The sequence below is a fragment of the Anser brachyrhynchus genome (assembly GCF_964034855.1).
Source record: "Anser brachyrhynchus genome assembly, chromosome: 5".
NCBI lineage: Eukaryota > Metazoa > Chordata > Aves > Anseriformes > Anatidae > Anser > Anser brachyrhynchus.
In genome coordinates this window covers 55704913-55728088 of record NC_137699.1, presented here as the reverse complement: position 1 = coordinate 55728088, position 23176 = coordinate 55704913, and the positions used below count along the sequence as shown (strand labels likewise).

General features: G+C 37.2%; 1 protein-coding gene across 16 annotated transcripts in view; it reads right to left on the bottom strand.

Moving 5' to 3' along the window:
* MARK3 (microtubule affinity regulating kinase 3) overlaps window positions 1-23176 on the bottom strand; it is a 64086-nt gene that overhangs the window by 6009 nt on the left and 34901 nt on the right. For 5 of the 16 annotated variants that reach the window (XM_080596139.1, XM_080596127.1, XM_080596128.1 and 2 more), the window contains 10 exons: window positions 20303-20359; window positions 19192-19428; window positions 18970-19089; window positions 18161-18260; window positions 17821-17933; window positions 16880-17033; window positions 14888-15105; window positions 10047-10150; window positions 4223-4480; window positions 1799-1825 (listed from right to left, as the gene is read on the bottom strand). In XM_080596139.1, coding sequence (XP_080452265.1) covers window positions 1799-1825; window positions 4223-4480; window positions 10047-10150; window positions 14888-15105; window positions 16880-17033; window positions 17821-17933; window positions 18161-18260; window positions 18970-19089; window positions 19192-19428; window positions 20303-20359 — 1388 coding nt within the window. Of the gene's footprint in view, window positions 1-1798; window positions 1826-4222; window positions 4481-5197; window positions 5363-10046; window positions 10151-14887; window positions 15106-16879; window positions 17034-17820; window positions 17934-18160; window positions 18261-18969; window positions 19090-19191; window positions 19429-20302; window positions 20360-23176 lie in introns of all 16 variants that reach the window. The other 11 variants (XM_080596140.1, XM_080596129.1, XM_080596130.1 and 8 more) reach the window with 3 other exon arrangements.

Sequence of the window (23176 nt, the reverse complement as noted above, 5' to 3'; positions counted from 1 at the left end):
CGTGGGTTACAGTAGTTCTTGCAGTATCAAAGATAGTGAGTTTAGGTGAGATTCATAGCATATGAAAGAGGAAAAAAATGCTAACAAATAACATTTTCAATTTAATTTTGTACCTACAAACAGCATCAGGTGCAGAGGGATACAATGCACATGTAAAACAGAATTTAAAAAGCACAGTCTGGTTCTGTGTAGGTGGTATAAGACTCTGCAAATCTCTTATTGAAAAGACAGCTGCTGCAGCTTCCATTGAATGTATTTCCACTATAGTCTAAAATTTCTGGCCAACTAAAGATTTTTTTAAAAATAATTAGAAGTTACTGTTCTTTTTTAAATCTCAAAGTTGAAGAGTAGCGTTCCAGTTTAAATCTGAACATTTTTCATTTTAGCATTTTTCATATTTCTTCAGAGCAACAGAATAGCAAACTTACACACATCCAGTTGTGGCGGTTTCGCAGATCACAATACTTTGTTTTAAAATGAATGCAACTACAGAGACAAAAGCTCCCTTTTACCAAATGGTATGTGCCCTGTAGCTCTTTATGCGTGATGGGTTAGAACTATTGCCTCTGCTCAGTTTCATCTCTATACTGTGTTGGATCTTTCCTTTCCTTAACTGTCAGTTCATGCATGTTCCTTTTCTCAAGCTAGCTGTGACAGTGCCAGCCAACCCAACCAACATCAGTTCTAAACATTGTCATTTTTGGAAGTGCCCTGATAATTATTAAAGTGGAATGAGATTTACTTGTTTAGCCAGGGGGAGTACCTTTAGACTATGAACAGAATAAACCCAAATTTAAGCAGCTATTAATGTATCTTAGGTCTTCCTAATACTAAATGCTTCCTTGAAATGGTCTGACTAATTTCAAATTAGTAGTACAAAGCCTTACAGTTTGAAAGATAAACAGATTACTTTTTTGGCACTGATTACCTGTTTTTGATCAATATTTGGAAATTGGAAGCATCATCCTTTAAGGAGCTCCAAGGAATGATTCAACATAACTGAATATTGCTGATACATAATGAAGATTCTGCTGGAAAATCCACATGCAGATCAAAATTGTATAACCAACTTTAATGCTTCATAATGGATTAAAAAGATATAGCATTCCCAAATTGTAAGGCTAAATTCAATCCTTTGGGCTTGAAATGTGAATTACACTTCTCAGCTTTTTCTTTTTGTTAATACATTAGTATAAACATTATACTTTGCTTGTAACTGAAGTGCTCTACTTGTACTTCAGCTGCAATTCACTTCAGCAAATGCATCCCATTTTAAAAGTTATTTGATCTTCAATCTTCCATATAAAACAATTCACAGCCATGTTTTTTGTTAGATTCACAGCCATGTTCAGTTTGCTTTCTACTGTATCAACTACAGACAATGCTTCACAATGACTTTTTTTTAATACCATAAAACAGAGAATGTAAGTTTAGCATTACTTACCTTTATTTGCTTGTAACATTATGTTTTGTTTATATTTTCATCATTGTTATCAAACACCTCATTTTTCAAACATAAGCATGCTAAGTGTATTAGTACGAAGAACAGAATTACTTTGGTACTACCAACTCTATCAAAGAAAGAAGAATTCACAAGGCATGCTTAGCATCTTGTTATACAGGTGCCACAGATTCTTAGAAATCATCATGAGTTAATGGATTTATTCTATGCTTTCCTCTCAAGAAAGAAAGTATTTAGTTTTCAGCAGAAAGTTTAGTTTTCAGAAAACCAAGGCTAGAAAGCCAAATCTGTTGTTAATTGCAGGAGCCGCTTTTTTTAAATATAAATAAATCCTACCTTTTGATAAACCTGAATGACATGTTTCTAAAAGAAATTAAGCCAAAATAATAATTAACAAAAAGTTTTGTACAAAATAAATTGAAAAATCCATTTAGAGTGAAGCATGCAAAAAGACCTTATTTAAACGCACACTGAAATTACACTTCAATACATTCCAAAATTAGGCACACGATTTAAGGTCTGAAGACTTTGAACTTTTGTTTTTTTAGCATGAATACTTCCAAACTTATTTTTTCTAGGAAATACATCACCAGTAGTTATTATATGTTAACATACGTACTGGTTTCAAAATCCCTTAAAACTAAAAATGTGCAAGGTCACAGAAAAACTTGTTTGGATTTTCCTCACTTAATTCGTACAGAAAGTAAAATCAGTAACTCCAACTACTATTAGACCTTGAGTACCTTCAAAGTTAGATTTCTTCCTTCCTTCCTAACACTGTCATCCATGTTGTGCTAAAAACTGCCTTAAATACTTAGCTAATTTAGTGAGAGAAGCTGTAACTGTTGCCTACACCAGAACTACGTAGTTAATAAGCAGAATGATTTTGATCACCCATAGAGGAAACTAGAATCAAATAATGTTTTTTTGTTTTGTTTGTTTTTAATTTAAGAGAAGAAATGTAACTGTGTATACTTTGATGGGACTGTCCATTTCCCGAGTACATTGTACCTACTATAACAGAGCACCAACTGCAAGAGGTCCTCCAAATGCAAACTTAACCATCTGTAGCAGTGCTATTGTGTTATAATTGCATGGTTATTTAATCAAGTCCAGATGGAATTTAAACTATTGCAAAAGTACTGGGGGAAAAACTTTTTAAAGCAAACCACACTGCACTGCAGAAGTTGAAAATCAGAAGTAACGATAGAAGTTTGACTGCTGTCTAAACAAGTGCGTCACACTGAATGATAAATACTGTGTTCCAGCAGCACAAGTAAAAAGCTTGCATGTTCACAGTTTGAGTGTCCACATTTGGAATGTCAGATGGAAAATTAAGTAAGGGTATTACAAACAAAAGTATAGAGGGAAAGACGTGCCAAAAGGATGCATCTGATTAAGACTTCACTTGACAAAAAGCATAAGGCTTTGTAGAAAAAAAATGAATTTCATCTTTTATCTCTAAAGAGAAAAAAAAAGTAACTTCCTACAGTGCATTATTTCCCAGAGAAGCGCTTGCTGAGAATGCTGAGTAGCATAAAACATTTACCAAAGTGCTAGGCTGTCCTGTTTTAATTTTTCACAGAACTCGAACTTCCCCTTGCCTTTTTTTTTTTTTTAAATAAATAAATTCCCTAAATTGCAATCAGCCAGTTGTGAAAAATTGGGAGTTTGGCTTAATATTATTTTGTAGAAATGGGAGACTAGAAAGACGATGCTGGGGGGAGAGGCAATGTACAGTCACAGAATGTACAGGAGGGAAATGGCTTGATGCCAATATGATAAGCCTAAAATAAATGCAAGCATACCAGGATCAGAATGATGTATTTCAAAAAGTTTCACATGATGAGGAGGGTACAAAAGTATGGAGATTATCTTAAAACAAAGATAAAGAAACTTCTGCAAACACAAATTGTGGATATCTGAGTGATATATGTATGTGATATATGAACCCACAGGTTATGAATATGTAAGGAAAATAGGTGTTTTTTCCCCCCTTGTAGTCTCACCCCGACTATTTTAGTGTTTGTGGGAACTAATGAAATCATACAGATTTGAAACCAAGAATCCAATTAGAATAAAAACTGTCAGGAATAAGCAACTGCTTAAGCCAAGCCTTGGCTAGCCCAACACATCTTCACACCAAAACCAGAATCTGCACATGAACTGTCAAAATAGGATTAAATCTTTCAAGGCCTGACCAGACTGCTGCCTAGATAGAAACTGTAGTACTGCCATTACTTTAAGATGACCTACGCTAGTGCTGCTGCCAGAAGGAATTGTTGTCTCTTGCCCCTATCCTTTCACCTGTGCTATTTCTACCCGTGAGGAACCATCAATAACCTGAGGATGGGAGAAACAGCCTGAGCTTCTATCACATTAAATATCAAGACTGGGATCCTAGTTTATACATTCTACTGAAAGACCATATGGACAGAGTGAGCAGCTTTTGAATTGAGCTGCAGTATTTCATCCCAGCAACATTTGTACCCCAGACGTGATGACTATGAGCCCAGAATAATCAGCACAGACCAAGCTGTCTCAGATTTTAGCAATCGAATCAACTGGTATAAAACTAAATGGCTTTCTGTAACTAAAAAGAACTGAAAAAAACATAGGCAGGTGCATTTTAAGTTGCAGATATACGGCTAAGCTGTTGACCAGGGAATGTGGACAAAACAATCTAATGAACTACTTGGTAATTTCTATCTGACAAAAAGAAAACATTCCTGGACAGCATCACTGCTCTAAATGACTTACCTTCTTGTTAGTTTCGAAGTTAGTTTGCTAAATAGATTAGTGGAACCCCTGGTTCGAGTCTGAGAGAGCGGCGTCGCTTCGTGGGACAGACTGGGGGAGGCCGGGGGTCCGTTGTAGGTAGCAGTGCGACGCTCTCTGAGCTGGCCGTGGAAAGTGCTCCGACTAGCCGTTCCTCTGGGGAAACGAATACGGTCAGGTGTGGTTGCACTGCTTATGCTGTGAGTTGAAGCAACGGGAGTTCTTTGATCGGGAATAGTGCTAGAGCAGAAAACAAAAAGACAACGCTAGAACTTCTTTACGGAAGCATAACAGTTTTGCAGGAAACACAAAACACTAAGTTCTACAGTAAAGCATAAGCAGACACTTTTTTATAGGCCAGGGTTGGAAATATCAACACTATTACAGCACTGTATGGAATCAAAATTTGTAAGTTAGGATTAAAAGGCTGTCGAAACAGAAACCTACATAGGCAGAAAAATGCAACACAAGTATCCTGGAAAAGACCAGATAAACTAGGCATACAGTGTTTCACTGAGAAGACTGATAAAAGAATAGATGAGTAAAGTTTCCTTCCAGGAAAGAGAAGCAATGCATAACTTTAGTACCTCTCCCTCCACACTCTATCCATCTTTGAAAAACTTGCTAATTTGAAAATATCCTACGGAAAATTCTCTACATGCGAACGGTTCCAAGTAGTGAAGTCCTTCAGAATACACAGATTACAGTCTCCCAACAAACTTTGACAATAGGGAATGTCCAATACTCCTACCGCTAAAAAAAAATTAACGTTCATTATTGCAGGATTATGTCACAGACAGCCTGACACACCACAAGACAAATGTAACAAGACTGGAAATGAGGAAACACACATCTTGTGGGCAATATATACTAGAACACTCTAGAACTAAAATTCCACAGCACAAAGTTAAGAAGCAGTGGGTATAAGTTAGTTTCACAACGATTTCAGGTTCTTACATAGGCCTGAAGTTATCTGCGCCATTGTCTATTGGAGGCAACATCATCTTCGTGTGCACAGAGGCTGACATGGACATCGACTTCTGATGTCGCAGCCGAACACTGGAGAAGGATGTAGTACAAACTGAAGCAGGGCTAGCTGCGTAAGCGAACATTTCTGTCAGGCTGTGAGGGGGTTTGGGTTCAGGCAGAGGCAGAAAGAAGAGCGTGATGGACCAACAACAAGCTACTGCATAGAAAAAAAAGCAAACTTTTCCTTCTATTAACCAGTTTGTGAAAGAACATGAACTCTATTGGCCATCTTATATGTAAACAGCAGTAACTACTCTAAGCTCCTCTCAGAAAGCATCCTCACTACGTATAGCACTTGACATCTGTGAAGTGATAATTCTCGTATCAATAGCATTAGTTAGCAGTGCCACCCTCCTTAGCTGGGGAAATGTACAGAACCTGAATAACCCACTGCTCTGAGCTCATGCACAAGTATAAAGTACTAATGTAATTTGTATCAGTCTCAACATTAAAGAAATGCATTAAAAAAAAACAGCAATGAATGCACTTTCCAAAATTGACCAAAGATAGCTCCATTACTGCAGTGAAATAATCTGCTTCCAGAAAGTATCCATGTTTAGAGAAATCAATGCAAGTCGGACAAGCATTCGCATCGGGACCTACATCTAACAACTCAGACACTTCATGGGCACAACCAAGAACAGTATCATGACATTTAACAAGTCCAGAGATGTCCAAACAAAAAAGCTACTATTAATCAACCTGCACGTATAGGAAGAAACGAGTAGCTCTTGTTGTTCTCTGAAGGAGAAGGTACGACTGTTGAAGAGCATCTCATTGGTTGGCTATGAACCCTGAATTCTTCAAGTTAAAGTTCAGGATTTGAAGGAAGGTCTACAGTACTGGCCAGTAATCTGTCAGCTTTATAATATGGTAAAATAGAAATATCAAATGTTTTTCTTACTTTGCGCCAAAACACTCTTTGCAGCCTTCATATTATCTAGTAATAAAGGGGATGGGAGAAACCTGAGAGGCCACATGATACATCATACATCTTAAGTTTGCTTTAAGAGTAAGTCAGTTATAACTCCAAAATGTTGTTTGAGGTTAAGAAATCAATAATTGTCAGTGCATTTCATAACACTGTATGTTCACTTACAAGTTCCTTCATGGCTATACATACTCATATTCAAGTCCTGTCGTTGCCATTCTGATCCATCAGGCTTTGGAGAGGAGAATGCTAGTTCAGCTACGATTATCAGCTGACCCATTTCTTGGACCTAGCTCTCAAATTACTAGTAGAAAATACCCCAGAATTCAGACATCAGAACTCCTTGCTAAAATAGTTAACAAAATGTGCTCCCTTTTGTAGGTCCTGAAGAAGTTAAAACACAACAACTTCATGTGAGTCATGCCTGCATCTCTTTACACTGCTGAATCCAGCAAGATGCCAGCTACAATCACCGCTAAAACCAGGTTTGCAAAATTATCCAGCTTCTACATTGTAGCAAGGTATTAAGAAATTCCAAGGAAATGAACATTCATCCCAAAAACAACACCCCAAAGTAAAGTAATCCTCAGATATCTGGTCACTAGCCACTCAAGCATTTCACAATTATAGCTCCTTTCCTACCAGTCTGTTGCAAAGGACAAAAGAGAAAGAATCTAGATTTACAACACATTAGACACAGGTTTTACTTCGCCTTAGACACCTTTAGTCATCTACCTCCAACGATGTGGTAACTAAAGGTATCAATAAGGTACCAGAGCACATACTAAATTATGAAAGTTCTTTCTCTGAAGCTTTGCTGGAGATCAACTTCCTTGGATTACCAGCCAGGAACGTAGAAACAGGAAGCTAAAATTCATCAATTAGCACCAAGGCTTATTGAAATCTGAGGCTGTTGTAAATCATTTGTGTTACAAATGATTTAAAGCAATTGCCTATCATTATGAAGAGCATTTAATGAGTCCCCAAGTGCATTAATTAATGCTTAGGCTTTGGAGGAGAGCCAAGAGTCATCTCCAGCAGAATACCTGTGTTGGCCACACAATGTGTTGAAGTAGGGATGTGAAATTAAAAACCCTTTTCTATCAGTCTGGCATGGGGTCTTCAAGATTGCTTTCTTGAACATCAGCTCCACTGACTGACTACCGATTCTTGAAAGTTTCCATACCTCCAAAACCAGTGCCTTCTCAGAATTCAGTGTGTAAAATAAAAACAGAACAACATTTTACCTTTTCTACAGAAAGACTGGAGACTAAGTCTGTGCATCCTGCCTTTTAAAGCGTCTCCCAAGTTTTAATTGGGTCACTGTTAGCATCTAGCTACAGAAAATCAAAAATCCAATCTGCAACAAACCATTTAAAGTAATTACTCCTGCCTTTAACATTTGCTACCAACAGACATTTCAAAAGCACAGAAAGCAATTTTAACAAGACCTTGGATTTTTACTAAGCCTAGAATCTACTTCAGATCTTGCTTCACAGAGAAAAAAAATTACAAGTTTCTAAAGTTACTCTTTACCAAGTTGAGAGAAAAATATTGATATTACAAAAACACACCTGAAGAAAGGCAGAATTCATTCTGAAGAGCCAGTCCCATCAATAGGCATGTTTGCTTAACCTGCATTAAAGGTCTGCATTTCATGCGATCAGTCAAGCCTTTGCCCAGTTACAGCAACAAAATTCAGATTTAATTCAGATTCATTCAGATTTAATTCTGCAAACCTCTACAAGAACTCTGGAACTGTGCCAAAATGAACGTGCAGTTTAACATTGAAGCATTTCAGACAATGAGAAGTCTCCAACTCTAAAACAATTAGCAATACAGTCTCCTTATCTTCTTTAACCCTCTATAAAGAGTCAAGAAAGTAGTAAGCAAAAACATGAGATAAAAGCTGTAAATTTTTTTCCTGATAGCCAAAATATAAATGCTCGAACATTTTAAGTGATCCAAACAGAGGTAGAGTTTGCAGGATGAGCAAATGATGTTTTGATACCATTTATTGTATTGACAATAAAAGGTAAGTTACATGAGGATAACCAATTATGGAACTAAAATAGAACACAGTTGCCAAGTACACAATGTAAATTCTGAGCTTCAAACCATTATATGACAAACTAGAGAGACAGTAGTTTGCTGAGAAAGTCAAGGCTGGGGAAAAAAACAACTCCAAAAAACAACTCCTTAGCAGTATGACGTTATTCCTAAATTAAGAGCATACCTGATTCTCAAGCATTCCTAGTAAATAATAACTTGGAAGAAATATAATAAAGAAATTGTCAAGATATTGCAAAGATATTAGTTGATGAACAAAAATGTTATTAACAAACCAAGAAATCAAGTAATCAAATCTGATCAAAACTATTCTGGACAAAGATTCATTTTCAAAATGCGTTGGGAAAGAAAAAAGCTATTAACATTTCAAATAAAATAAAGGATGGTGAACTTCAATCTAAACAAACTTGGTAACATTAACAAGGACTAACCAATGAAGTCTGAGACAGACACACTAAGAGACAGTACCAAATAGCTGTGCTGTACTTCACAAGACAGTTGACTGTGGGCCCAGCTGGCCAGCTAAGACTTTTGGCACTCTTCAAAGCTAGGAGGAAGAGAGAGGGTCAAAATCATGTTCTTTACCCTAGGCTCCGGAGGTCAAACAAGGGACAAACTTTCCATTCAACATCACAACTTCATCACTCTTCCTAATATGCTTTCGAAAGAAAGGGAAAAAAAATATGTGCAAAAAATTGCAAATCTTTCACCAAATTCAATATATGCTAGAAGAAAAAAAGTATTTTCTTCCCACATTTTATTATGTATCCTAAAATTAGGAAGGGGCAGGGAAAACTCTGGAGAACAGTGGAGAAGGTATACACTCCTCCAAGCTTAAGCATTTTTGTTAAGTACTAGCTATGTTAGTGCTCTCCTGGCAACAGTCAACTACTCAATTGTTACCAGCTTTTGACACTAGCAAAAATTCTGTGAAGAACAGTTGGCTGTAACTTAAAACACTTCTGCCACCCAGGAAATTTGGTGGTATTCTCCACAAGCGTTACTCTACAGATAATGTCTATGTTCACTGTAATATCTACATTCTGCAGCTCCCCTCAGTCCTTGGTACCCAGGAAAGGATGGCACTAGTGGTGGCTGTGGTGCTAACACTTGTGTTAGATGACTCCAGTTTCACTGCACGCTCCAGTCAGGCTTTCAATAAAGTAACAGTAAACATATTGTTCCTCTCTGTTTCCACTCAGAATATGGAGACATCAATGCTTTCCTTCTCAAGATGAGTTCTGTAAATACTGGGAAGCAATTAGACTCCAAGAATATCACTACTGAACGTTATCAGTTCAAGATAATGGCCTATCACTATTTCATCTTCGCTTTAAAAAAAATAACTTTTTCCTTGACACTTTGCAGGGAAAAAAAATAAATTCCAAATAATCACAACTGCAAGCACAGTTTAGAGTGAAACGTAAAAACAGAATGGCCCAGCAGAGATATACTTTGTAGCTTGACACTAAATAAGCCTCTTCTGCAAGTTTATGTTGTTTGACCACAGGAGTTAATCACTCACTTAAGATGATGGCTGTACAAATATGAGATGTATTTAACCAAGCATTAGGATCTTCATTCTGTGTATAAAGACTGCATGAATTAAGCATAGAAAAAAAACCAACAAACATACTTACAGGTGATCCATAACCAAAGATCTGTACTCACCTTTAGGAATTACTCTAGAATATTATTGATTTTTAAATTAGGCATTACAATATTTTGGAAAAGTGAAGACAAGGGACGTACACCATATGAAGACATTTCATATACCTGTTCTCCTTGCCATTTTGTATCACTGAATGCCTATCAGCAGTGGTTCTTTCACTACAAACATATGTGTTGCGCCGTGTCATTGCTCCAGGGGCAGTATTATTCTACAATTAAAAAACATAGGCTTGTTACTCCCTGCAAAAAGGCTTTTCTAGTGTTAAGACTACATATAATTTAAGGCTGTTTTACTTCATGCTACTTCTACACAGTTATAAAACTTGCAATAATTCAATAACTAACATGAACACCTTCCAGTATTTTTAAAGAATAATGCAATAAATAAAAAAAAGAAATCAAGTTGTTCTTGTATTTCATGTTGATGGCTCAGAATTAGTATAGCTTAAAGTTTTTAATTACCAATGTTCTGAATTACAAATTCTCAGCATGTACATCATTCACCTGAGAGAGTCTTTCTTTATAGCCTATTTTTGAAATACTTTACCACTTGTAGATTGTGGAATTTCCCTTTAAGTTATGATCATATCCTTAAACAAGATAGCAAAAGTGAAGGCTTAAGAAACAGATATGGTAAAATTCAGTGGGAAAGTAAACACAGACTTTTAAATATTAAAATACTATAGAACACTCGACAAGTTTTGAAAAACAAGGAAGAGTAAGTCAAATTAAAGAGACAAATAGCAGAGAATTTTAATAAGACATTATAAAAATATACATGTAAATACGAGCATAAGACATTGAGGACAAGAGAACCAGGGGAATTTAAGCTACAGACCTTATTTTATAGGGGAAAAAAGAAATAGAATTACTTTGCCTCTGTCTTTACAGAGAAAGAGGGTGGAGATATGCCCAAGTTGGCGGTCAATTTTCCAGGAACGACTGAGAAGCTAGGTAATTCACAGATAACAGAATTATAAAATGTTAGATGCAATTACTGTAGGGAAAGTATGGTGGTCCAGATAAACATGCACCCCCAGGTTGTAGAGGAAGTAAAAGCTGGCAAGCCGTATATTTTTTCCCCACCCCAAGAACATAACACAATAAACTGCATATGGTTGGAAAGTAGAAAAAACCTTTAGAAATTTTCTTTAAAGAAAAGGATCACGGGGCAAAGCAGGAAGCAAAATAGGATATTAACTTTAAACATCACTGCTGGGGAACATCTTGGAGGCTAGCTTAAGGGAATGACTGGTCAGCACCTGGATAAGCACATGTTGAGTAAGGATGGCCACTAAGAGTCAGGCAGGGGACTTCATGCTCAACTAACCTTTTGGAGTTCTTTGAAGAATTACTGCTATGATAGGCAAGGAAAATTCAATGGACTTTAAAAATAGCATTAAGAAAACATGTCACAAACTGGTTACATTACAGCATCGTGGGAGGAAGGATAAAAAAAGGGAAAAGGTAGTTCAAGCACAGAAGGAGGGTACCCAAACCTTTTTTGTTTCCAAACCTGAAATAAAACTGTTAAGTGGAATATTCTTGACAACAAGAAAATGCTCCTCCTGTGCCTTCTATACACACAGCTTTTGCTGCCTTAAGGCAAAATATTGACTATACAGTCAGTGAGTCTCAAGTAGCGCAATTCCTGAGTTGCGGATTTAGGAATGAAGTCATCTCGTCTATTTAAAAGACAGACAACTTGTTAAATGTCTTTACATGAACGTACAAACAGAAATGAAAAAGTGAATTGCGCAATCTCCTGGCATTAAAAAGTACTAAGAGCATAAAGAATATTTTAGATTAGCAGAACTGAGCACTTACCCAGCTCTTTTTCTAGTCTTTGCCTGTGTTCTAAGACAGAAGTATCGGGATACTTTGTGTTGTCTGGCTCAGATTTCAGAGGTTGTGATAGGAGATCTAGGCATTTCAAGCTTTCAAATTTCAGTTTTAGCAAGAATACAGTCTTTAGGTACAGGAGCCTTTACACTTTTTAGAGTACAACCTTTCATGATTTGATTTAGGCAGCTCTTCAGCTGTGACTTTTTTTTTTTTGTTCAGCCAGTCTGTAGATTACTGATCTCTGGACATGACTAACTTGCACAGGTGCACAGAACAGGACGCCTGAAACTGGTGTCAACAGCATCACACACACTGATGGAATGACAAGACAGAATTGAGCTAAGTTCATCCTCGTGGCATTGGGTGCCTTCTTTTCAGGAGGTGATGACAGTGCAAAGGTGCATTTTAAGACTTCTGAGCACATATACAAAGTCCCATCACAGCATAAAGGATGAATTTGTGGTACAAAGTCCTCCTCTCTTCCTAGAGTAAGTTTTATGCTTACTGTTTAGGCGGGCGATTTTCACATTAGGAGACAGCAAGATGAGGACTGATGAAAAATTTTCAAAGAATCAGCTTCTGACTTAAAACAACGAATCAATCTACGTACTTAAGAGCACTACTATGGTTTTTGGCCCAAATCATTTTCCAAACATGCCATCCATTCTTTCTCTCCATTTTTCTACGCTAAGAGTTCTGGGACAGCCTTATTACAAGCACTGAGGAAAAACCTGAAGCTGAGAGTAATAAACAAGGAATTATTAGTTGCTGCTAACTATGCATCCTCTGCAGCAGGACTTCATTATTAACTTGTTATTTGCCGAGTAAACCTGAAGCTCTTTCACACACATTTGTTCAGCTTGCAGAACTATTTAGTTTGCAAGAGTTCACATGCTCTTTCAACTTCAGAAGTACAGCTTGGAGTCTCGAACTCCAATACCAGACTTAGTTATCAGCTCTACAAGCATAATTCTTATCCTTAAGTGCATGCTTGTAAGCTTTGTTGTTAAATGAGTAGCACGCAACTGGCTAAAGGTCCTAACAATTCAAAAGAGAACACAAAGCTCTAGTGCAGACCAGTTCTACTACTTTTGCAGTATCTGTCAAAGTAGTAATTACTTTTAAACATGGTATTTTGCTGTCTCTTCAGTGATTTTCTGATCATATTACTGATTTTAGGACATAAATGCTTAGTAAGAACACCACCTCTCTCCACCTCAGAATACCTTTTTTTCTACATCAGGACAATATGGTAGCTCTAACATCCTTCTTTCTTATAATATTAGTATGAATCTAGAAGGAACAGAACTCTCTAATCAGTTTTAGAAATTGTGTAAAAAAATCAGTGCTCCCCTCCATCCCCAAAAGCCAGTAAGGAAAAGACTAATCCCTAACAGAGGAGGGGGAAAGAAGGAAAAAAAAAGTAAAAAGGTGCTTGCATAGTGACATGAAGAGCTATAAATAGAGACAATTTTAACCACCAAGTGACATCAAAAGTCTGGCTACATGTTCAGTTTTGTTCACTTTGTAGTACTGCTCGTAAAAGATCAGAGCTGCGCACAGAATCAGAAGAGGTAAGTATCCTATTGCTGTGAGCTCAAATTTTGCTTCCATTACAGTAGTATGAAATTGGAAATAAAACAACTAGAATAAATCCCCATGATTTGGGAGTACTGTAACAGAGCAGATCAAAATATGCTAAATAGAGGCTAAATGTAAAACATATTGCAACTGTGAGGCAAAGCTCTTGATTAAGGCATCAGATAATACTGAGCGAGGTCCAGTTTGAAAATTCTACCATTTGGGGACTTGATAGCCTAAAACTGCCACGTAAGAAGAAACAGAATCTGAACAGTTTCTGGACTGATCAAAAACCAAGAAGGGCAGGGGACCAGAAAAATCAGAAGATCCACCCAAATCATGAGCTCTCGTTCACATTTATAAAGAGCTGATGCAGTAGAAGACATGTCTTCCTAAGGAATCTCTTTGACTGAAATCCTCCAGCCAAGTCACTTTCAGCCACTGATCCAATTGACAATATGCAGCCAAAATGAAGTAAAAACAAGAAAATCTTACTTCATTTCTATCACTTCATACTGTCAAAAAATCTCTGAGCTCACAAAGTTCTGTTCTCCTTTGTTGTAACTAATGATGCTGAGTATATGACCAAATAAGACACCTTTGTGGGATAACAGCTTAGAAAATCACTCCATAGTGAATTGAATAAAGGACTGGGAAGTTACTTCTGAAAAGAAGAAAATCTTCCAATACAAAAATCTCAAAGTTTTAGAAACTAAAAGTTACAGAACTCAAGAGTTATTATATGAAAACACATTTCCAACTTTGCCACGTGGAGAGGCACCACAAAGTGTACAAGTTAAAGCCAAACTGAACAAGGATTTTCCAGATTTTTCCCTTCCACCTAATACTTGACCCTGTAAATTCATTAGTTATGCATCTTAGTGTGGTTTTTGTTGTTGTTGTTTGGTGATAGAGGAAAGCCCATAAGGATAAAGTCAGACACTGTGCTTTTAAGCAAAGGTTGAAAGCCACCCTTTGAAGTTTTTAGAGCGACATCTATTTGAAAATCCCTATATATGTAACTATGACTTGGAACAGCCTGTTTGAGAACAAAGATGAACTGGCTCCTTAAACATATGAAACTAAGAAATAAGATAATACAAACAGGGACCTCATTCTTCTGTACAAAAGGCCACAAAAGAGTAATTGGGGATATCAAAAATAATATAACGCATACTAAGTTTCAGGAGACAGCCTGGTTAAATTTCTTTTCCTCCTTTTTTTTTTATTTAAATGTTTGTGGTTTTGTTTTTATTTTAATAAGCAAACTACTACTGCTCACTAACAGCTGCTAGTGCTAATTACTAATACACCTACTAACTACTTCAGGAATATTAACAGATAGCTTGCGTAGCTGACTGATGAGGGAAGAAAAAGGCAAGACTATGAAGAGTATGAGATACCAACATTTACATTAGATGAAAAGTAAAGCCAACACCACTGATAAATCGCAGGTTTAGCACTTCCCCCCCTTCAAAATAAGTGTTTAATGGTTTTGATAAATAAGTGCTTCTACTTACACTAGGAACAGCCGAACCTTTCTTACGTTCAGGAATATCAGCCTTATTTGGATTGCTGGCATTTCCAAGCATTGGGCTAGCTGGTGCAATTCCTCTTCCAGCAACAGCACTACTGCTAGATTTTCTTGATTGAATTCCTTCCTCTTTGAGGTCACTGTCTGTAGTGCTAGTCTGGCTTCTTTTGGGATATGCCACTACTGGGGGGATGGATGGTCCAGCTTAAAAATCAAACGAATGAAAGAGAAAATGGATTTTTCTTCTCAAAAGTCCAGTTGATATTTTTCCCTACTATGGAAATTTATTCACACACATATAAGGATCAAAATAATAAACACTGGGAATCAACATTGAAAAAGGTTGTTCTTTAAATTATTAAATATACACATTTTAGAAGACAGTAAAATATTGTGAAAAGAAAAAGAAATTAAACAATTGTATCTTAATGTTCGCCTTTGCTCTTTGAAGGGGAACCTGAAGCAAGTTTTTCCCCCTTCCTTCTCACATTTTTTTTTTTAATTTTAGATAAAATCTGACAAATTTAAAATTCAAGTCACCTCTAGCAAGGCCTTCCCTTGTATTACAATTCAAAGATATGTAACACTTCTGTTCAGTTTGCTAAAGGCAGGGAGGGCCATAACAAACAACTATTTGAATTTATTAGGTGAAGATATTATTTGATTTCAATGGAAGAATTAAGAATTTTATGGAGTCTTTTGGTGTTTGAGTATTGACACTGTTTTAGCTTGGTAAAAAAAAAACAACACTGAAGAGTCACCTTAAAGACACTTAACAAGTAATTGACTCATTCAAATCTGATGACCCTTCGCTAGCACAAACCTGACACACACAAGCTAACATCTGATAAAAATGGATTTTTGAGACATGTACCTGGAGATGCAGCCCTGTACTACCAGCAGTACTAATGGCCTGCATGCTGCATTTTTAGAACAGCCCAGAAATGGCTTCAGTTTGCCACAAACCTCCCCAGGCATGGCAGGAGCAACTGGGAGGAGCAGAAAACTGTTCTGACACACCTGAGAGCGATGCAGCCATTCAACAGCCCCAAACTCCCACTTGCATAAATAGGTTCCTAGATACTAGGAAAAAAAGCCTGTGCGGATGTCAGGATTTTGTTTTCTTCTGTTTTCCCAATTGCATTTCCTCAGAAGAGGATACATCAAGATGCATTAACCTTCTAGTTAGTATTTTCAATAACAGCTAATGAAGAACATGTATGTATGTGTACACACACATACATTACATATATGTAAAAATAAAAGACAGTATCACAAAACACAGCAACTGTCATCCCAAGAGACTCCCCAAGAAAAGCAACCTCTGAATGCACTAGGGTTATTTACAAGTAGACCAAACAGAGACTCTTTTTATGAGGTAGTGTCTAGGCAGGAAGATGTTTAAGATATTTAGAAAACCCTAAGCACAGTCTTGCACACTCACAAAGCAGAAGCGTTCTAAGTTTGTCTGAGTCACGGATCTTTAGAAATTTAATTTTTGCAGGACAATCAAATGATGCTATCCTCAGGAAACAGGATACAAGAAATATTGGCAAACTGGCATTTCTACAAGTTTTATATGCAAGCTGACCTACTAGTGTCAACAAAAAACAAAAGCTGAACAGACATACAAGCGTATGGGGGAGGAGTGCTGAGCTTTTCATTAAAAAGGCTGTTGCAAGATTCTCTTCAGTTTGTGTAACAAGGCTCCCAGAATGGTCAGGAATGCAAGGGAAGACACAAGGCAAAACAGAAAATTAAGTTGACATATTCAGCATTCCTCTAGAAGCTATTTTGGAAGGCTTTCTAACAAAACTGATTTTAAAAAATATTAGTTATTCAATAAATTATTTAATCACTGTGCTGTGAACTACACTGTCATCCTTCTCCTTACCTTCGGGGGACTGAGACAATTTCAGAAACCAACCATGACCAGCAGTCACCATATGCCACAACACCAAAAATGAGAATCGCTCACCGTGATCGCTGTACCGCCGCTGCTTCTGGCTAGAAGATATGCTTCTCTGAACTTTGTGATGAGGAGATTGTCCAGTGCTATTATTTAGATCACTACTTGGCCTAACTTTGGCAAGTGAAAGATTGCTGCTGGAGCTTGAATCACTTGCATCCAACTACAATACAAATATTAAAACAAGGAGTTCAGACAAAACAGATTAAACATCCACCAACATGCCTCTACTATGTAAGAAATTTTGTGATAGCATGAAGTTGCTTAGGAGCCCGAGCATCAGTGCCTCACTAAGCCAACTCCAACTTCTCTTAAATTCTTTGTAACAGTCTTATTTGAAGCTTTATGTGAAGCACAGCAGAATTTGAAGCTCCTGAAAGGACGGCCAGATACAGAAAACCAATCTTTATACCTCCCATCCTCTCTCCTCAGTTCTGTAAGATTTTAACAGGAAGAGAGGATACACTCAGTAGCAAGCTACCATACCAACTCCTCCAGCAGAGGAACCAAGAGCAATTTACTGATGCCTAGCCCTCTCAGCATCACATGGAAAAGTAATCTACAATGCAAGAATGTTTTTAGGGTGATCAGTCCTATTCTTCAGTTCTCTTAAAATATTTGTAACTAGCACATTCACGCTTGAGCTCATAGACTAGAGAATATAGTAACTGTCATACAATCCTTAAGAGGAATACCTGCTCACCAAGCAGAACAGTTCTTGGGAGCCTAAAGACAAGTGTTTACTGAATCAGATCATGCTGAGAACACACACAACATCATTTGGACAGTTCAGTTGACACTGATGATCAGAATAAAGTGATTTCCACTGTACTGGACTTGTGTACATTGCAGGAATTTTATGTCTATAGTTACTGACTTAATTTTTGCTTCTGATTTTGCTATGGACACCAATTCCTTTGTTTCTTTGCATTTGGAAGAGTGATACTTACCTCTGATGATTTCCTTCCTAGCAGTAAGTACGTGGCTGTGATTTCATCATACTTCATTTTACTAAGGGATTCTTGAATTTCTTCTTGAGAATATCCCATTCCTACCATAATATCTAAAAACAAATACATACTCTGTAAGGAACAAACACTTCGATGCTTACGTGTTTAAGTTCAAGAGAAAGAATGGAACATGTAAAGAACGAAACAGTTAAGTGTGAGAACAAAATCTTGATGAAACATCAATATTAAAAGATTAGTTACTTCTCCCAAATGGGAAACAAATACAGAGTGGTGGAAAGAAATAAAAAAATATATCATATTCTGAAAAATCCTCAATTACCTATTCTTTTCTGGTCCGAGATGTCTAGTTCTGGTTCAACAAAAGGTTTGAGTTCATCCTCCTCATGCCCTGCATTGATCCACCTGTCCTTCATAATTTGCTATAAAGAAAAACATTTCTTATTATAATATACTTATTGGCAAAGAAAATGAGCTGTGGAAAAAACAACTCCCCGATCTATCAACAGTAATGCTTTTTCTCATTTTTCTTTTTCAGAATGGGTCCCTACTCTAAGTTTTGCTTTGCTCCAGTGAGGAGAAAGAACCATGCACATCAAGGCAAGCCACTTTCCAATCAGCTGCACAAAGCTGAAGAGTGAAAAGCCCAACAACACAGACCAGAAGCTGTGCTACCTCTCTGACAAGTCTAGCTAGTAGATTCATACCAAACTATGGAAGCATACGCAAGCCAGTATTATTTTCACCTTTCTTCTCCATGACAGTACAAAATGCAGACAGAAAGCAACTACAGCATAGCCTAGTACTGAATACTTCCAGATCACTTATGTTAAGTCCTGGTAGATCACCCATTAATGCAGGAATCCAAAAACTAGCTATCATGAAAAACTGCATGATGCACACTGTGTAATGTCTCATTCATTCTGGAAGTAACTGTGGGGTTAGATGTCTTGCAATCCCTGCAAATGAAACCTTAAAAAACAAAAGTCATGCCCTTTACTCAATCCCCTTGGAACCCACTCCAAATAAACTATTCATGAACAGCATGACAATAACCTATTGATCAGCTCAAAAATAAAGTTTGAAAAATACAATGCCTAGCTTACTGAGGCAGTTTATTTGTGCCATTACCTCTAGAGTGCCTCTTTTCGTTGGGTTTAGCACCAGGAAACGTTTGAGGAGGTTTTCACAGTCTGTGGACATGTAGAAAGGAATCCTGTATTTTCCCCTTAGCACTCTTTCTCTAAGTTCCTTGGTAAAAGAGTAAGAAGTACGGTAAGTTGTAAGCAGCACATAACTAAAACATTAGGTAAACATGCCCTCTGAAAGCCAACATTTTCTACGCAGACTCACCTTTAAGTTCTGTCCATCAAAAGGAAGAGATCCGCTCACAAGGGTATAAAGAATAACACCTAAACTCCAAACATCTACTTCAGGTCCATCATATTTCTTCCCTTGAAAAAGTTCTGGAGCAGCATATGGTGGGCTGCCACAAAAGGTGTCCAGTTTATTTCCAACTGTAAACTCATTGCTAAAACCAAAGTCAGCTATTTTAATGTTCATATCTGCATCTAGTAATAGATTTTCAGCCTGGAAGAGAAAGAATGGTTCATAAAATTAATTTAAAACACTTGATTTAAAAAGCTACTGCCCGTTTTTACTCATTCTTAGGATGAAAAAAGCTGAAACATCTATTAAAATTCTCTTCCTTGCAAGGTATTTTGATATGTCTGTCATTCATATATTCTGTTTTAAAAAAAGTCTGTACAATGGCTTTAGTCTATTGTAGCTGTTACGATAACTGAAAACTGTGTTATTACCATCCATTTTCTCCACAGAAATTCATCCTGAGGTGCTGTAACTTACATTTTCATCTATTAAGCTAAAAACAAGAACATTCACTATCCATACTTTACATGACATTCCTTCAGAAGTTTGGTGATACGCACAACCTTTAAACATTTTTCACTATTTTTTTTTGAGCAGGATATGTAGCAACATTATTAATACAAAAGGCACAGTTTAAAGAAGGGATATACCACTTTGTAATATGGCTTCTTTGCAACTTGGCACAGTTTTTTCATCACAACCGATATTTCATTCTTTTCAAGACCAAAACTCGTCACACCTGTATCAAAGCACTTAAAAAATTAATAATAATAATAATCCTCTCAGCTAATACTGACCTGCATCAGATTTAAATCTGATCAGAGGCTAAAAGATTATCTTTCAGAAATCATTACATTTCAATATTGAGAAGCCTTACAAATCCTTTTCCTTTAATTTTAAATTGTTCTATACCTTAAACATTCATCAAAACTTGCTATAATGCAAGAAAAAAAAAACAGAAAAACCAAACAGCTTAATATATGCTACATTTTATAGGTACAATAAAGATGCCACCCACAAGTACATAAACTGATTGACAGACACACACACACACCACACACTTTTCCCTACTCACCTTGAGATCTCTATGAACAATATGCTTTTGATGGCAATACTGCACTGCAGATACTATCTGGATAGAAAACAAGCGCAATTATATAAGTGACATCTCAAAGAAACAAAGTTTTAACTAAGAAGCTCAACATTTATTACTGAAGCTGACAGGTACTTATCCACTCAGAGCTACAAACTACTACAGGGACCAGCATATTTGGGAGAAAGCTGCTAAATAACTTAGGTGCTTGTTATTCAATCTACTTGGTTTCTACTACATCTGAAAGAGCATTTTGCTCTCTCCAGTGTGGCTAATTATAGAAGTAGAAGCAATGACTTTCAGAAAGGTTACTGAAGTATTTCCATTCCAATACTGTATACAGCTACAAAAGCTTTCCAACTGGACTGAAGTTTTCCAGTCCTTATGCAAAGGTGATTTTTCATGCCACAGCATGGCATGAAAAAGAGAAAAGGCTAAGAAACGGCCTGGCTACAGAATAAATTACTGGGGGAAAAGCTCATTTGTTGAAACTTCAGTTATGTGGTGAGACATGACTGCATCTGACAAAAGGCCTACAGTGCATATGCTGTATTGTATTTGTATACTGCACAAGAGGAGCAATCTCAATGGAAAAAACTTCTGTCTCTCTCACGTGTAACAGAATAATTTCTTCCATCATAATTTCCAACTACCTTATTTTTCTTTCTGCTTTATATAGCAAGCTATATAAGCTGCTTACACAGGTGGCCTAGTATACTGCTCTGGAGTTACGAGCATTACCAGGGAAGTTAGCATGTATAGAAAAGCCGAGTAAGGCCATATTGCTACATGATCGCAAATGCTGTCAAATACATTTTATTGTGATGCACACGTGGTCAGAACTGAGGCAGCAGATGTCCTGACTTTTCAAAAGTCTTAACTGCACAGAAAAATAATTTACTGTAATAACTACACTTAAATATGTTTCCATTCTTTGTTCAAGATTAACATTTCTAGTCCAGAAAGATGAGATCTCATTAATATTACAAAAAGTAACTCGGTATCCCAGCTTAGCATACGAATCCTCCTGTCCCTGTAGGAAGCAATGCTTCTTTTTTAGTATTTAGAATAAGTGAAGGTAAGGTTCTTGGTAGGTCAAAGAACTGACCTACCAGTCACTTTGCATCTAAAACTTAAGCAACCAACATTGTCTTAATCTCTGTGCCCCTGAATCATGCATATATGCAAAATGCCACCTTAGGAGCCAAGTATTCAATGACAAGTTGAAATATTTCTATTCCCTACACTTTCATTCTGCTTTCACTTGTTCCTTTATGTACTGACTCCCTCCTTCAGACTCCCAGCTCAGCTTTTCACAGTTACTGAAACTGCCGAAGCTCTCCCATGGCACCGCTTGTACCATCCTCGTGGCTTTCCTTCCTTTCCTCCCCACCGCCGTCACTCAGCTCCAGCCACCAGCCCGCTTTCCCAGGTGCTTCCCAGGCTGACGGCGTGACAAAGACCTCATGCTTTATTCAGGACTGCAGAGACACGGCACTACGCTGCGCGCTTCTGAACTGCTTTTACTTTGACTACCTAAGAGCGGAAAGTCTAGCAGATTATCAATCAGTTGTTTTCTCTGGGGACGCTTCTGAACTACTCTGCATTGCAAAAGGATAGCACAGGGACTGCAGAAGCGAGTCAAATCTAAATGGAAGGGAAATAATGCAATATGTGTAAGAAAGATTAACAGCAGTCAAAACTGAATGAAAAAAACACAGCATAAAGCATGGCTTCACTGAATCGAGTTCCTTGCCTTCCACCTTCCATCACTTCTTCTGTTGACAGCCCCCTTGCTCCAACCTATGTGAGTGTGAGAAATTTGCTGACACTTGGGCAGGTGGGGAGAACAGGGGGAGAAAAAGACGACTTCTAGCTGTAACAATAGGAGCATTTAAATACATTTCTTTGGAGGGATTTCAAAAATTTGTATAATCACAGGATTTTAAGAACATGATAGAACAAGCTACCTCTAAGTAGACAAACTATTCTTCATAAGGATTAACTGATAGAACAAAACAACAAAAGGAGAGATAAATGACCTCTCCAGGTCCCTTCCACAGTGCTACAATGAGCATTTCTTTTCTTAACTGGAACATACAATAGTAAGATTTATTTTGTGGATTTTTTAAAATATACATTTAAGACTTGTCCTAATATCTACCAGTACTAAAAATTCTACAATCTGCTTCCACAGGGAAAAAGTAGGAAGACCAAAGGAAGCCAGATCTAATCTGCAGCAGTGAAGGAGGAGAGGGAAGTAATTCATTTGCAATTTTTGTCGGTGGGAGAGCTCGCCTTCATCCCCCTAAGACTTGGCTCCCCATTTTTGCATTCATTCTCATCCAGATGGGCAGACTTCCGTACGGAGTAAGGATGGTAAGATCGAACCAGAACTGCTTGGAAGTCTGCTAGGGAAAGAAAAGCTAGGTGACATTAAGAATGCAAAACATTCTGGATTTGAATTTCTCATACACGGCTGCATAAAAGAAGACTGAAATGGAGAACTGCAGAGCATGGCTGTATTTTTAGTGTCCCTTGTCAAGCATGACTGGAATAATTTGATCACTGTCTTCTACAGGGTTTTTTCCCCTGCTAAAAGCCCTGAATATGCATAACAAAATGGACAAAAAAATTATATGTATATTTTTAAACAAGTGAAGACGGGCGAATTAGCAAATTCATCTTTGCCTGATAGAGAGGGAGACGCTAAAATACCTCCTCAGATAAAACACAGATGTTTTATGCAGAAATCACATCGACTGAAAGAAGAAACAGGATCTGAAAATATAGTAATATAACCTATTGTAAGTACTAAGCTCAATAGCAAGGCACAACTGTTTCTGCAGCTTAAAA